Source organism: Poeciliopsis prolifica, unplaced genomic scaffold (genome assembly GCF_027474105.1).
Source record: "Poeciliopsis prolifica strain line A6 unplaced genomic scaffold, Auburn_PproV2 SCAFFOLD004, whole genome shotgun sequence".
In the NCBI taxonomy this organism is placed as follows: Eukaryota; Metazoa; Chordata; class Actinopteri; order Cyprinodontiformes; family Poeciliidae; genus Poeciliopsis; species Poeciliopsis prolifica.
Window position 1 is genome coordinate 16950799 of NW_026562379.1, and position 15905 is coordinate 16966703.

At 36.8% G+C, this 15905-nt stretch overlaps 2 protein-coding genes across 3 annotated transcripts in view; one reads left to right on the plus strand and one right to left on the minus strand.

Moving 5' to 3' along the window:
• Positions 1 to 8877: 8877 nt before the first annotated feature.
• rhbdd1 (rhomboid domain containing 1) lies at positions 8878 to 14651 on the minus strand. Of its 2 annotated transcripts, none has more exons than XM_055027777.1 (8): positions 14497 to 14651; positions 11977 to 12141; positions 11358 to 11637; positions 11147 to 11279; positions 10019 to 10107; positions 9816 to 9872; positions 9140 to 9274; positions 8878 to 9064 (listed from the first exon to the last, which is right to left on the minus strand). In XM_055027777.1, the coding sequence occupies exons 2-8, from the start codon at positions 12127 to 12129 to the stop codon at positions 8970 to 8972; spliced, it is 942 nt and encodes a 313-aa protein (XP_054883752.1). In that variant the 5' UTR covers positions 12130 to 12141; positions 14497 to 14651; the 3' UTR covers positions 8878 to 8969. The 2 variants fall into 2 exon arrangements, with proteins under 2 accessions (XP_054883752.1, XP_054883753.1); XM_055027778.1 differs by lacking the exon at positions 14497 to 14651 and adding an exon at positions 13127 to 13371.
• A 716-nt stretch (positions 14652 to 15367) lies between these two features.
• Positions 15368 to 15905, plus strand: part of eml2 (EMAP like 2) — a 34128-nt gene continuing 33590 nt past the window's right edge. Inside the window, exon 1 of the mRNA XM_055028489.1 lies at positions 15368 to 15614. Within this exon, the coding sequence (XP_054884464.1) occupies positions 15431 to 15614 (184 nt within the window). The 5' untranslated portion in view covers positions 15368 to 15430. The remainder of the gene's footprint in view (positions 15615 to 15905) is intronic.

Below are 15905 nucleotides of genomic sequence, written 5' to 3' on the forward strand. Positions count from 1 at the left end.
GTGTCATAAAGTTATATACAGAAATAAGGGAAATCATTACTCCCTGCAGTGACACTAGGCGACTTATAGATGCATGCGAAGCGGTCACTAATGACATTATCAAAGTTGCATATGAAAGACTCTCAGGGATAGATGATTATGACAGAGGAAAAGTGAAGGCACGTCTACGTGAACTTCTTACTCCAGACTATGCTCAATCCATTTACAGTTCTTCCATGACACACTCAAGTAAACGCTCAGCTGCCAGTAACTCAAACTCTGCAAGGTCAATAGCAGATGTAAAGAGAGCAGAGGCTGCAGCAGAGTTGGCAGCCAAGGAGGCAGAGTATGAATTGTTATTAGAAGAAGAAAAACAAAAAGAAAGGATTCAGCTCTTGGAGGAAAGGCAGAAAAGGGAACTAGAATCTCAAAAACGTGAGCTAGAGAGATTAAAAGCTGAAAAGGAGTTAAAGGCAGCACGAGCTAGATTAATAACTTATGACCAGGAGATAAAGAGGGAAAGTAGTGTTCATCTTGACTGTACTAGAGCACATCAGAAGGCTTCTGTAGTTTCTGCTCCCATTCAAGTCCCTAACAGCAACATTGTGTCCACCTCGTCTCCACAAGCAGATGTTCTTTATTTAGCCCAAGCATTACAGGATAGTATCACAATGAACAGACTGCCAATGCCTGAGCCCTCCACGTTCACAGGTGACCCAATAGAGTTCATCGAGTGGAAAGCTTCATTTGTTGCACTCATTGACAAAAAGAACATCTCACCTGCAGACAAGCTGCACTACTTAAAGAAATATGTAGGAGGTTCAGCTCGACAAACACTTGATGGCATCTTTTACAGAAATGACGGTGATGCCTACCATGATGCATGGGAACGCCTCAACCAAAGGTATGGACATCCATTTATTGTACAGAAAGCGTACAGACAAAGACTGGCAAATTGGCCAAAGATACAAACAAATGACTCTATAGGATTTAGAACATTTGCAGACTTCATTCAAACATGTCATGAAGCTATGCCACACATAGATGGGTTAAGCATTCTCAACGATTGTGAGGAGAATCAAAAACTTGTTCAAAAGTTACCGAACTGGGCAGCTGCAAGGTGGAATCGTCAAACTACTCAGTACATGAAAGAAAATGGGAAGTTTCCAAGTTTAAAACACTTACTGAGTTCATGTCTTCTGAAGCTGAGATTATGTGCAATCCAATCACATCTTTTCAGGCTCTCCACTCAACAGACTTCACCAAAATCACCAGTAAAGCTTATCAGAAAGAAAAAAGGCCCAACTCCAGTGTTCTCCATACACAGGTTTTAACAGAAACAGAAAGCTCAAAACAAAGGTCAAATATTAAACCACCATGCATGCTCTGTCAAGATAACGGACACAAGCTTCATAGTTGTCCTCAATTCAAAGGAAAATCACTTGAGGAACGAAGAAAATACATAAAGGATGAAAGACTTTGTTACGGTTGTCTGAAACCTGGACACAGCGCAAAGGACTGTCGTTACAGACTTGCATGTGAAATATGCAAGAAAAAACACCCAACATGTCTTCATGACTTTAACTATGACAGCGACAAATCACAAACAAACCAAGTTCAAACGAGCACAGAACAAGCTGCAACAACCTTGTCTCTTAATGCAGAATCCAACGAACAATGTGTAAGCACTTCAATGATTGTGCCAGTATGGGTTTCTTCAGAGCAACAACCAGGTAATGAAAGGCTTGTTTATGCACTCTTAGACACCCAAAGTGACACAGTGTTCATTGACCAAGACGTTTCTAACAATCTCAAGGCTAAGTCAACCCAATAAGATTAAGACTCACCACAATGCTTGGTAAAAATGCAGTTGTGTCAAGTGAGCGTGTCTCAGGTCTCAAAGTGAGAGGCTACAACTCCTCTGAAATAATTGAACTCCCTCCTGCTTACACTAAAGACTGTATACCAGTTAATCGCTCTCACATTCCTTCCTGTGAAACGGCAAGGCAATGGAATCATCTCAAGGAAATAGTGAATGAGATTCCACCACAGCTAGAATGTGAAGTTGGGCTTTTAATTGGCTACAGCTGTTCCAAGGCATTAGCTCCAAGGCAGGTCATCTTAGGAGGAGAAGGTGAACCCTATGCTGTCTGCACAGCATTGGGGAGTATTGTAGGCCCCACATTGTCTCACAATGATTCTTTTAACATGTCTACTGTATGCCACAGAGTCACAGTCAAAGAGCTCCCTTTAATGCCACTGATGCACCAGAGGTTCTTGAGTCTGACTTTAAGGATGATAACAGGGATAACAAATCAGTGTCTCAAGATGATATTCTCTTTCTGAATATACTAAAGGAAGGCATTTATAAAAACAATGAAGGACATTATGAAATGCCACTTCCATTTAAGGAGAGACCTCTGTTACCAGACAATAAGCAAAATGGCCACTGTACGACTTCAAAGCCTCAAAAACAAACTGTCAAAGGACCAAAGATACAAGGATCAATATGTAAAGTTTATGAGCGAAGTCATAGAGAAGGGTGATGCAGAGGAAGTTCACAGCGAAGCAAAAGAAGGAGAAAGGTGTATTCCCCATCACGGAATGTGTCATCCTCAAGAACCAGACGAACTCAGAGTAGTCTTTGATACTTCTGAGCAAAATCCAGCAGATATTGCATCCAGAGGTTCAAGTGCAAGTGAGCTCATGTCATCAGACTGGTTCAAAGGGCCACAGTTTCTGTGGGACAAGGAAATCCCTCCAGCTGAAAGGATCGACATGAACTTACCACTTGGAGATCCAGAGGTTAAAAGGGCACATGCATTGAACACTTTCAAAACAGAGAAGAAAAGTTTGGCAGACAAGTTAACAAAGTTTTCTTCTTGGTACAAAGCCACTCAAGCCATTGCTCGACTAATTCGCTGTGCCAAAAGAAATAAAACAACAGGTCATAGCACAGTACAAGAAAGACAAAACGCTAAATGTGTTATTCTAAAGGATGTACAAGCAAATGAATATGCAGAGGAGATAAAAATGCTTAAACATGGAAGGGCACTTCCTCACAAAAGCAAGCTGTTTCGAATGGACACTTTTCTTGACAGTGATGGACTCCTTAAGGTGGGAGGAAGGCTGGATGATGCTTCCTTCTCTTCCTCAAACAGCTCAGAGCCATTGACCCCATATCACCTCCTCACCATGAAGTCAAAGGCAGCCCTTCCCCCTCCAGGTAAATTCATCAAGGAAGACATTTATGCACGGAAAAGATGGCGGCAGGTGCAATACCTGGCAGAGCAGTTTTGGTCACGTTGGAAAACATCGCAACAAGGCAGAAATGGCACACTCCAAAAGAAACCTGAAGGTTGGAGATGTTGTCATGGAAAAGATGGACGACTTACCTCGCAATGAATGGAGATTAGCACGTGTAATGGACATAGTAACTGATAAAGACGGACTTGTAAGAAAAGTAAAGATTCGTTTTGGAGAACGGAAGATGAAGAATGGACAATGTTCTCAGAAACTTTCTATAGTGGAACGCCCAGTTCAGAAACTGGTTCTACTATTAGAGACTGTTTAATTATAAGCAAAGTTGCATTCTTTCCTATGTTCTGAGTTTTCATAAAAGTTAGGTCATTTATTTTTAGGAAATCATTACTGCTCTATTATTTAGTTAAACTTTAATGATTTGGTGGGAGTGTAAATGACCTTATTAGTAATTTGTGTTTCCTCATTTAAAAACGAGTATTTGTTAACATAAGAATTTATGCTTTTATTTTGAAAGGGTTTTAAACGGAAGTGTGGTGAAGTGTGACGCCAACGTTAGACAATTAACTGACAATTAACTGCTGGTCATCGCGCAGAAAGAGCGCTCAGGTTGGAGTGAAGCTAATAAAGGAGTGGTTCATTAGAGTGTAAACAGTCAGTTGGTTGGCGCTTGGTTGATGGGGAACAAGGTGAGAGTTTTAATATGTAAATATATATTTAGTTTTACTGTAAAATGTGTAATTTGCTTTGGGTGTGACGGTTGCGTTATTATACGGCACTAATATTCGTTGATTAACCGTTAATAGTTAATATGTTGCACTTTATGACAGGTTTAATTACAGAATGTAAGAAAATTGATTTATATGTTAAAGTAAAATGTGAAAACAACACTGTTTGAGTTATTAATGTATTTTATTTGTATGTTCTGTAGCTCTTACGGTGTGTTCACAAAAAAAAAAGGCATTAAATAAACGTTGTGAACCATCAGTTTGAAAGACCATCCATTCAACCGGGACGTTTCCCTTCGCAGCAGCAGGTCGGGGAGGGGCGAGGTGTCTGTTCAAATCACACTGAGAGAGAAAATACTGAAACTTAAACTCCAATATCGCAGATAATCTAAGCCAGGGGTCTTCAAAGTGAGGCTCGGGGGCCGTTTGCGGACACTGGGGTGATTTTTTGTGGCCTCTAAGTGCAGTTCAAACATTTTAAAATTCACAAGAGTAGCACTGCTTCAACATACTTTTACCCCACTGGTGCTTTGCTCAGTCTTAAACATCAGATTTAAAACATATTTCCAGTTATTTTCAGCTTTCTTATTAATTTCACCCCATTACGACTTCAACATAACTTTATTCAAATAAAAGTAAAAAAAGTATTTGGTAAAAAGTCTATTCAAGTATAACTGATCAAACGAGCAATCATTTAATATTTAAAAATTGCATCATCAGAAAGACCAAAATATAATGTTAAGTGTACATGTTGTTATTTTAAGGACCAAAAAAATTACAATAATTCATATAATATTATAATATTATTTAGCGTAACTAAATAAAATGTTTCCAAATCAGATTCTTTCAATAAAAAACTTCACAAACTTTAACAGAACCTGCAGGTTTGTGTCTGTTTTTGATTAAAACATGTTTGTTTTTCATTCAGAAGGCAGAAAATCCAGAAATTTGACACAATAAGAGCAGAAATACTTCATGATGCTTCAAAGCACAACAGTAAAAATACTCCTAAAAGTACATTTTTAAGTTTTTAGTTTCTCAAGTAAATGTAGGTCTGACTCTGAACAACAGGCTGTTGTTCGTCTCACTCCTCGTCGCAGAAACTTTCATCAAGAAGGCGGGAAGAGGTGGAAACGGGAATTTATGTTTCCATGACTGAAAAGGTCAAATCTCAGCTGGAACAGATCACCGATCTCATGCACGTCTCATAAATGTGTCAAAATGAGGATGAGAGTGTGCCTCAACAGGTGGGGGAGGGGCAACGAAGCATAACCCTGATCACTTTCTTCAAAAAATAAATAAAATGGCGACTAGAAACTGAATATTTCTGCAGTTTTTAAATCTTACCAAGTAACTTTATCTGGTTTCTTCTGCAAATATTTTAGCTCATTTGAAACAAGATAAAAGTAACTTAATTTTCAGCAAGATAAAGGATTTTAAGTAAATAATTCTTTACACATTTTTGACAGATTATTTCACTGATAACATGGGAAAAGTGAAGTGATCTAGGACTATTTTTAATAAGGAATAATTTAACTAAATCAAGCACTTATCTTGCTGAAAAGTTACTTTTAAGTTATTTCTGTCTCATTTATTGAGATATTTACACCAGAAACCAGATGAAAATACTTGGAAAGATTTTGAGTTTTTGCAGCGTTTGAGCTAAAACTAAGTTGTTTTTAGTTTTTCTTATTCGAAGGTCGACTTCTGGACTGCAGACCGAAAATAAACAATCAACAATAAAAACAATAAAAGTGCGAAAAACCCAAAGATTGAAATTATTTAATATCTAAAAAATACATCATCAGATGCAAAGATTGTGAGATTTATAACACAAAATATAAAGTTAAGTGGAGAGTTTGGTATTTTAAGGATCTAGTGACAATAATCTTTACTGAAATAAGAGCAGAAATACTTTTACTTTTACTCCAGCAAAAGTACAAATACTGATGAAAGTATTTTATTTTTTTACATACCAAAAACGTTACTCGAGAAAATGTAATTGAGTAAATGTAACTAGTTACTTTTCAGTGAAACATGGGATCTTGTTTTAAGTCAATAATTCTTGTATTGATTGATTAATTGATAATTGGCCACTGGATCCAGAACTGGGTTGCTAGGTAACCGGCTGGGCTTGGCTGGGGTTGCTAGGTAACGCCGGAATATTCCGAACTTGAACTTTTTCGTAAATATTCACGAATTATTGACTTAAAACAAACTCCCACTTACTGCAACGCGGCTTGTGAGCTAGTTTAGTGTTATTTGCATTAGAAACTAGATAAAGTAATTTATGAAATGAAACCAGTTACTCCCTGGCTCTGCACACGAGGCGATTCGTTTCCGACTGTAACACTGACGCGGTGATGGAGCCTTTATTTGGACGCTGGTTTGGCTGCAGAAGTGGGTCAGAATCAGAGAGAATCACCAAGTGTGATCTGAAGGAAACGAGATGAAGGAGGAGGAGATGAAAACCTTTGCTTTGGTCTGTGAGGCGAATCCAGAGACGAACTGAGAGAGAAAAACACGTCTGTGGAGATCAGCTGAGAGAGAGAGACATCCTGAAGCAATGAAGACAAGAAAAGAAAGGAAGGAATGGAGGGGAAGACTGTGACAGCAGGGAGAGGAAGAGTAGATATTTATCTCATCTCTTCAGCCTCTTGAATTGCTGCAGAGAGGAAAGGTCAAAAGGTCGCGGTTCTGTGCTGAATCTGACCCCTGCCAGAGACGTTCAGGCTCTGCTGTTGGCATCCAATCAGCTCCATTTCTGCGAGCGTCAGTCAGTGATGCGAGGCGAGCTTCACGCTTCACACAGGAAACCGTTTTCACATGATCAGGTGCAGAAACACGGAGCACAGCGCACTGTAAAAACTGAAACTCCCACCAAGGAGCTTCTGCTGTTTTTATAGTGAAAATGTCCCTGAATACTTTAAATATATATACATTTACCTTACAGCAAAATATAAGAGCTTTATGTCAATAAGTCCTACTTTCAATGACATTATTTCACGTAACATGAAAATACTTTGTCAGATTAATTAGTACGTATTAAATATTAAGGATTTATTCACTTAAAACCAGGGATGGTCCAAGGAATGATGTCAGTTAAGCAGCTGCTTAGGGCCCCAAAAAGATAGCATAATAATAATAAAATTATATAGATATAGATTATATAGTTTATTGATCCCCGAGGGGAAATTGCTTATTTATTGAAAGCTACTCCATCTTAGGTAATAAAGTTTGTAATATATATATACCTAACAGTGATCATTTCAAAATGACTAGATATAAACAAATAAATAAATAACAAGCAATCACATATATTAATCAATAAATAACATATAAATTAATAAGTAAGCGCAGAAAAACTTTGAATCGAGTCATTTCTATCTATATATAACACGCGCAAGCGAAACCTCAGAGCAGAGCCAGGCTGCTGTATGAGCCAATACATCTGTTTTTCATCAGATAGGAGGAAATCACTTGAAATATTGTCTTTGGAGATCTAGTAGACAGGCACCCCATCAGTTTAAACCAACCTGACAGGAAGACTGTCATGGCCGACAAGCTGGAAGCCATGACCTGTGACTGCTTCAAATTATTTGTGATTATTTTACAGTTGTCATTTCTGTGTTTTTAACCAGATTAGTTTTTGTCAAAATATGTTGCTATATTCAGTAACTTCAAAAATTTATTATACAACGATGCTCATTAGCATCGATACAAACTGAGCTACATTCGGTTCTTCCATGTTTCAATAAAAACAATAAAATCACTGTTTAACTTTGATAACATGTCCAGAACATCTATATGGAGCTAAACTGAGGCCAAAAAGTTTGTTAAAAAGAAAAAAAACTTGAATATGAAAAGTAGTTTGACACATTATTTTCAAATTTTAAAAAATTATTTTCTCAGGTTCAAATTTTATTTTCAGTATCAAAACTTTTCCAGACTAATGAACACACTGCAACTAAAGGCAGACTTAAAATTTTAGTTAAATTAAATCAATGTGAGACTTTACTACTGCAAAACAACATTTATTGTTACAAAAATAAATAATTTGAAAATTAAAGAAAAATCCTTTGAGAACTCATGAACAGCAAGAGGAAGAGCTGTGGGTTTACTGTACAACTGCACATCTCCAATTCAGATGAAATTCACCAATTTTCTGGAAAAAAAAATCTCAGTAATTTTCTAAGAAAAAAAATAATTACTTGAAAAATTACTTTCAAATAAAAAAAGACAGAAATGTTCGAATTATGAGAAAACAATTCAAAATTTCAAGAAAAAAGTCAAGTTTCTGAAAAATTTTCCACAAAAATCCAACAATTTTCTGAGAAAATTTTAGAAAAAGGAGAGAAAAAAGTCAGGTATTTTCTTATTTTCATTGTTTTTTAAAATAAATTATTCAAATAAAAAGTCAGAAATTTCTGTTGGGAAAGTCATATTTCCTCTAGAAAAACCTGAAATTTCAGAAAGAACTCTGAAATTTCTGCAACTTTTTGACTATTCAAACTCAAAAATTTGACTTTTTCTAGAAAATTTCCTAGATTAATGTTTTTTTAAAATCCTGTTTTTTTTTTTAGACTGATCTCAGAATTTCAGAAATTTTCTTCTTAGACATTTATTCCTCTCTGGGTTTTGCTTTCTATATCATATCAGTCTGTCAAAGAGACAATCTGCTATGAAACTGGGAAATGTTTAATGATTTTTATAAACAAACTGTCCAAACCAACCAGAGTTCAGTTTGAGTTAAAAAGGAACTGAAATCTTCTTTTCACTTTTTCCTCCAATCTTCATCCTGCAGTCGAAGCTCAGAAGCTGCAGACTTTTGGTTTCTGTAAGATATATAAACTCAGAATCTTCTCTCTTTGGCTGATTAATAACAGGCTCAGGAAAGAACAGAAGGTGGTGAAACGCTGACGTTTGATCACTTTATTCAGAGCAATCCTCCTCCGTCTGTTCCTTCTTCCACCAAAACCTTCTACTACTTCCTGTCAGAGTTCAGTTGTCGAACCGCCTCCTCCTCCTCCGCCTCAACTCCTCTGCGCTCATATCATCAGAGGAGTCACCATATGAACGTCTGTCGTGGCCTCGTCCTGAGAGAATGAGCAGGAAGTGACGTCAGGTGTGTTTCTTTCAGAGGTAAGAGGTCAGAGTTCAGAGCGTCTCACTTCGGTCCTGCAGACTGTTTCTGATCGCCTCCTCCAGCTGCTGCTCCTCCGTCAGCCCGCCGGTGTACGACGGCGTGTGGTAACCTGGCGGGTCATAAAAGTATCCATACAAATCTCCACTGTTGCCAGCATAACCTGAATATATGAGACAAAGAGATTCAGACAAAATTATGAGAATAAAGTCAAAATATTCAGAGAAAATGTCATAAAATTAAGAGAATAAATTTATAAAATGGAAGTCAACAAAAATGAAGAAAATAATATGTCACTAAAATAATAAAATTACAAAATTCAACGCTTAGTAGAACAAAATCTTAAACTTTTTAATAATAAAGACACAAAATTGCAAAACAAAATCATAATAATATGAAAATAAATGCATAATATTTTATCAACAAAAGTCAAATTATTAAAGTTGAAATAATAAAAAAATAAAATGATAAAATTAGCAGAATGCAGTTAGAAATTTACAGAAGTAGTAGGAAAATTACAAGAATAAAATTCTAAAATTATGACAATAAAATTATACAAGAATAAATTGATAATATTTCGTTAATTAAGTCAATATTATGATAATAAAGTTATAGAAGAAAGACAGAATTTTACCACTTTATTTTGGTAATATTATGACTTTATTTTTATATTTTATGAAATATTTCCCAGCATGCTCTGGTACCTGATGTGCCGGCAGATCTGTACCGATGTGATCCGAGTTCGTTTGACAAGAACAAATCTGGAGAAAACACAGAAACAGAAGAATCCAGTGAAACCAGTAAAACTAGTAAGTTACTGTTCGAACTGTCTGATGGAGACCCGGTTATGAGGCGCGGCGTCGCCTCCGCATCGGATCGAAGAGAAAACGGATAAATGGAGTCAGACCTGCACATTTGCTCATGATTCTGTTGAGCGGTCCGGACGTGTAGAGCAAACCCACTAGGATTCCTGCCAGGTGACCCACAAACGAAGTCCTGGAGGAGCAGCAGACACGGATCAAACGTCTTAGTACAACTGAAATAAGACTAAACTAATTCACAAGTAACTGTTTAGCAAAATATATTAGCTTTTTTTAAGTCAATAATTCCTTAACACTGATTAAAAAAAGTTCTAGTTCTGCTGGTAGAAAAGATCTTTTCCCACATCATAAGTGAAAGATTCTACAAATGAATGAAAAAATGAATTATTTAATCTTTCAAATGTCACGTCTCTATTGTAAATAAGACATTGTTTTTCATAGCTTACACGGGTTAATAAAAATGTAATAAAAATTTTATCTTTAAATTGTTTTCAGGCTGATTTAATTGAGAAAGTCTCCTTTTCATAATAAAACCATTCTAATAAAAAATACAGTTTTTTATGGAATAATTGCATTAAATTTCAACAATTCATCAAAATAATCAATAGATTACTCGATTATTAAATAATCTCTAGCTGCAGCCGTATTTAGCAGTAATAATCTTTCTTGACATTCAGTTATAAACTGTGCTTAAAAAAAAGAAAATTAACAAATATAAATTTCTTTAATGTTAAACCTAAAATTTTTTAATGAAATTACTCTTCAAAAATGATAAACGTCTAACAATAGATATTTTTAAAACTATAAGCTGTTTTTATCAAAAGGTCAGTTTAGATTTTTGACTAAATGGTTTTAATTTATCAGGACTGGGGACAAAAGTCTATTCAAGTCTACAATACATATTATTAAACACGTGAAACAGCGCCATCTGGTGGGAAAAATCCAACAGTGCAGGTTATAAAAAGCATCTTTAGACATTTGAATAGAATATCATTCAGTGCAGCTTTAAGGTTAAATAAATTAATAAAAAATAAACTGGATATAAAATAGTGTAACTTAAAGTGTTTCAGAGTTATAAAATAGAGCGTTAAAGTGAGAAAAAGCTTAGTTAATGGTGATAAAGTTAAACTGGTTTTACTGGGATTAAAGAGCATATTTATGAGTCTAATCTGGGAAGCAGCTACAGAATCCAGGATGTTTTTGCTTAAACTCACCCGGGTGCCGTTAAGTGGATCAGAACGAGCTCCACCCAGCTAGCGTAGCGGCTAGACACCGGCAGCCCCATCACGTACATCACGCTTCCAGGGTGGTAGTGGTTATGCAGAACCTTCAGCGCAAACAGCACACCTGGAAAGAAGCAGAAAAACCAAAAGGTGAAAGAGGACCCAAACGTTTCCAATCAGAAACCCACAGATCTACTCGTACCAGAGAAGCCGACAGCGCAGGCCTGGCTGTAGGACTGGTCATCAGCTAGCTCCGTTAGCAGCGCCTCCAGCAGCAGGTACACCGCCCCGGTGAGCACGGAGAAGACGGACAGGATGTAGAGGAACCAGGGTGTACCCAGCCGCCTCTCCAGGTTCATCCCCTTCCACAGCAGAGACACCATGTTGAAGTACAGATGCCAGTCGTCTGCGTGGTGGAACGGCGCCAGGAGCAGCCGCCGCCAGTCGCCCTGCCAGTACGCCTGCTGGACGCTCACACAGGACTGGGAATAAACAAAACAAATTAAGGATAAAACAATTCTTCCACTTCTGGGGTATCGGCTGATCTGACGCAGAAAAACAGCTGAATTTACTTTTTACAGACATAAACGTGATGAATTAATTTGATAACTTTGCACCAGTAGTTCAGTTCCAAGTGACTAAACTACCAATAAATTGAAGAACTAATACAGATATTAATATCGGATCAGTGCGTTTCTTTTAGAAATCATGCAAAATGGTGACTATTTCTGTCTACTGAACCACCAAGCACAATTCAGTCAGTGAAAAGAATATGCATCATTTTGCTTTTAAATGTTTGTTTGTGTGGATTAGTTATTTACCCTCAGGAGCGGAGCTGCTGGGAAGAGGAAAAGGTAAACATTGAGAGCCAGGACAGCCAGAGTGACAGGAGGGATGTTGTCCAGGCCCACCTGGAGCAGCTGGGAGCCCAGCATCAGCACGCCCAGATTGGACGACCTCGACCTCCTGTACATCCTGAAACCCAGCTGACAGGAAGCAGAGACACGACTTCAAACATGGCCGAAGTTACGGACCAGACAGACGGATCAAAGCAGGCGCTCTTAAGGAGGTTGTCACACCAAATAGTCGAGTAAACTGGACTAACTGCAAACTCAACACTCATAAAAGCTAAAAGTGATACTTTCAGCATGTTTTGTCAAGTAAATCTGTGATATTTTGACAAGACAGAATGAAGTATAATATTCAGAATGTTGATTCAAGATATCTGACACGAAAAAGCTGTTTATGGTCAACATATCTCTAATTCATTTGGAGATATTTTAAAAAGGAACTTTGACTAGGACTGTCACAATTACACATTTATACTGGACGATAAATTGTCCCAGAAGTTATTGCAAAACACGACACTATTGTTGTCTTGAGACTATTTTAAGAACATTTTAAATTCTAATCAACATTTAACATCGCAGGGTAATCAGTCTTCTGACAGTTTTGATTGTGTCTCTGTTGTATTCATAGTCATAACAGACTTAAACATGCAGTGAATAAACCAAAAGCCGATTTATATAAGTTTAATAGACATAAACTTACTGATACAATATAATATAATATTCCCACTTAAGGAAAGTTTTTGTTTCTCTCATATGTTTGTGGTGCCTTTCTATACTAAAGAAAAATATATAACATGTCAGATATTTCACAAGGAGATATTAGCGTAACTTTGTAAAGGACTTACAGCATTCAATTATGCGACGGAACGCAAAAGAAAAAAAAATATTCCCATGTCCCCTGGAGGCCTCCGTAGTCTCGTAGTAATATATTCCTTTACTGTTGAACATTTGTTTACTTCATCCAAACTTTGCTGTGTAGCCACTTTGGACAAACACTCACAAATGACCGGTTTTAAAAAATATTAACTCGGTCTAACCATTGTTAATATTTCTTCCTCTTATTTTCTCAAACCACTTTCTTCTTAGCTTAAACAGGAAAATAAAAGTTAGTCGTACTCACTGAGTTCAGTTCTTCCTCCTGTAGGCGCTTCGGCTAATGCTAACCCCGCTTACAGTGAAGTTAGCTTCTGGTTTAAAGCGGCTTTTCACCAGAAGAGACTGAGAGGAAACCTAACACAGACCGACTGAGTGACGTTTAACTAACAAACCTCTCGGCCGCGAGTCAGAAAGTTTTATTTCTCCTGGTTTCATCATCACTTCCAGCACTTTCAAGAAGCGGCTGGAGTTAGGAATGGTCACGTGACAATAACAGCACTACGTAACGGCGCAGGCGCATTACGGACTTTAGGGTGGGTGCTGATGACGTCAAGGCGAAACGTGTGTAACCGTAAATAGTTTGTAGAGATCCCGAAAAACATCGGGAGTTCTTTATAAATAACTGAAAAATACATATAATGTTTAAAATCAATTCATAAGAGTTTAATAATTAAAAGTTATTAATTTTAATTTTGTGTTGTGTTTGAAACACAAAACAAAAACTATTGATAAAATGGATTTTATTTATTTCTACTTTCTTTGTTCATTTGGAAATTCTTCCGTCAAGAAAATATTTTTTTTAAAAGAAAAACATTTTTATATGGTATAAGTTCGTTATTTTATGTATCATGCATGTTTATGTTACCTCAAGTGTAACATAAACACACAACTCACTGTCATTTTAATGCAGTGTATTTCATAAAAATATTATTTATTTATTTTTAGGTTTCTGTCCTTTTTTTATTTCCTATTTATGTAGCAACAAGTAATTAAAATGCCTTTTATAAAACAAAAAGAAACACTACATTACAGCCCCAAAATAAAGTAAAGCAATGATAAATTAATAAAACGTTGCTCAGACCAGAATTAACATATTTTCCAATCAATGTACAAGATGTGTGCATTTGTGCATAGAAAACACAAAGAGGCTGCAGGAGATTACTAAGACTCTTCTTCTGTCAAGGGATGGGAAAATAAAGGCAGGGATGTTGCTTGAGATGAGAAAAAACTGCACAAATGTCAGCAGGGATGCAAAGCATCTCTTGAGTTTGTTGGGAGCAGTGCTGCTGGAGGCAGGATCTGCGACAACACGCCTATGTGCACCTTGGATGCATTAATCTGAAAGAAGCTTTCTAAACAATTTAAACGTAAAAATATAGGATTTCTAAACAATTTAAACGTAAAAATATAGGATTTGGCATAAGTTTAACTTTTGGGATATAGAAAAATGATTATAGCTGACTGAACATAAACAAATGTTATTTTATTTTAGTTCACTCATTCATTCAGTCAATTTAAAATAGGAGCAGCGGCTGCTTCTACATCAATTATTAAGGAACTAAACCACAACACCGAGATTAAATTTCGCCTCTCAGAGGCTGAAACCTCACTCACCCGTTTCTTACGTAATTTGGACGCTAACGTTTTCAAGCCTTAACCTTTTCTGCCTCCAATGATCAAGCAGCTGGGCTGGCGGAGAAGCTGTTGCTATAGAAACAGCGACAGGGAGGGTAGAAAGAGGAAGACATTTCAGAAAGCTAACTGTTGTTATAACGAGGGAAACCGGAAATGGAATGGTCGGATTTTCAAAATAATAACTTTCTAATTTTGTGAATGAAATTGCAACCAAATGAATAGTTTTAACGTTTCTACATAATATTTTATGATTAAATTCAAACTTTTTGAAACACAATCAAAGATAAAGAAACTAGTTTTTCTATGATATCCAACATATAAATTCAAAGTTTTTTTTAAGTGACAATTTGTGCATATCTCTTTAAATGTAAATAAGAAAACATGTTGTTAAACTAGTGCTGAAATTTCCAATAATTTATTTTAACTTGACAAATTTGGTCAGGAATTATTTTGGATTTCAGCTGGTACTCTGCGGCAGCATTGAAATATTTACTTACAGCGCAGTTAATTGTGATTAAGTTATTTTAATTTATATTTTACTTAAAAGATAATGAAAAGCAGAAATAAAAAAATATGCTGAAAAATTTAAGATAAAACTATCATGGGACTCAACTTTTTTTGTGCATGTTTTTTTCTCATAAATGCTCAAAGTCGTTCAGGTTGTTTTCTTTCACACCTAAGAAAGCTATAAAACATGGTGGAGGCAGCATTATGTCGAGTCTGTTCAGAACGCCGCGAGTTTTGTGTTCCAGCAGGAGGAGGATCCGTCAAAACAGAAGCTTTTCAAAACATGCTTTTAATTTGAAAGAGGGAAACGGAAACCAGTCTGTCATAAAAACGTCGGCTTGCCGCTCGTGTGACGCCGGAGCGGGAGAAGCGGAGGCATCCGAGGCAGGTGAAGGTGTGAGTGTTTATGGATGTGGGGGAGACGGCGAGCGGCGAGGGCGTGAAGGCGAGACGGAGAAAGGCGAAGGGAGGACGGGGCAGTCCGCGGAGGGTCGGCAGAGCAGAGGAGCGGGGAAGGATGTCGGAGAGGATCGCTTCGTGTGGGAGCCTGTGTGACAGCACCAACCTGCTGCTGCAGTACTGCAACAACGGTGAGCCTCCTGGCAACACGTTCACACCTGGTGGCATGACAAGTCACACATTTTTAAAATTAAATCATTTTATTCGATGTATAGTTACTGACTACTTTTAGAATTCTTTGCATTGTCTTGTGTAATTAACATATTTATATGAATTATATATATATTTTGGTTTAGTTTGCACAATACGTTTGAAAAAACATATTAAACAATCAGATAGTCCATTGGTAATATTTTTATTATGTTTTAGTTTTCTAATCTTTAATTATTTTTTTGTTTCCATACATTTCTAATATTTAAATT

What these genes read in the sequence shown, in the direction of transcription:
- rhbdd1 (XM_055027777.1), bottom strand. Translation starts at nt 12,129, where the DNA reads ATGTACAGGAGGTCGAGGTCGTCCAATCTGGGCGTGCTGATGCTGGGC. An exon ending in CAGATCTGCCGGCACATCAG is followed by an intron (nt 9,275 to 9,815) that starts GTACCAGAGCAT and finishes TCATATATTCAG; the next exon opens with GTTATGCTGGCAACAGTGGA. An exon ending in AAACAGTCTGCAGGACCGAA is followed by an intron (nt 9,065 to 9,139) that starts GTGAGACGCTCT and finishes TCATTCTCTCAG; the next exon opens with GACGAGGCCACGACAGACGT.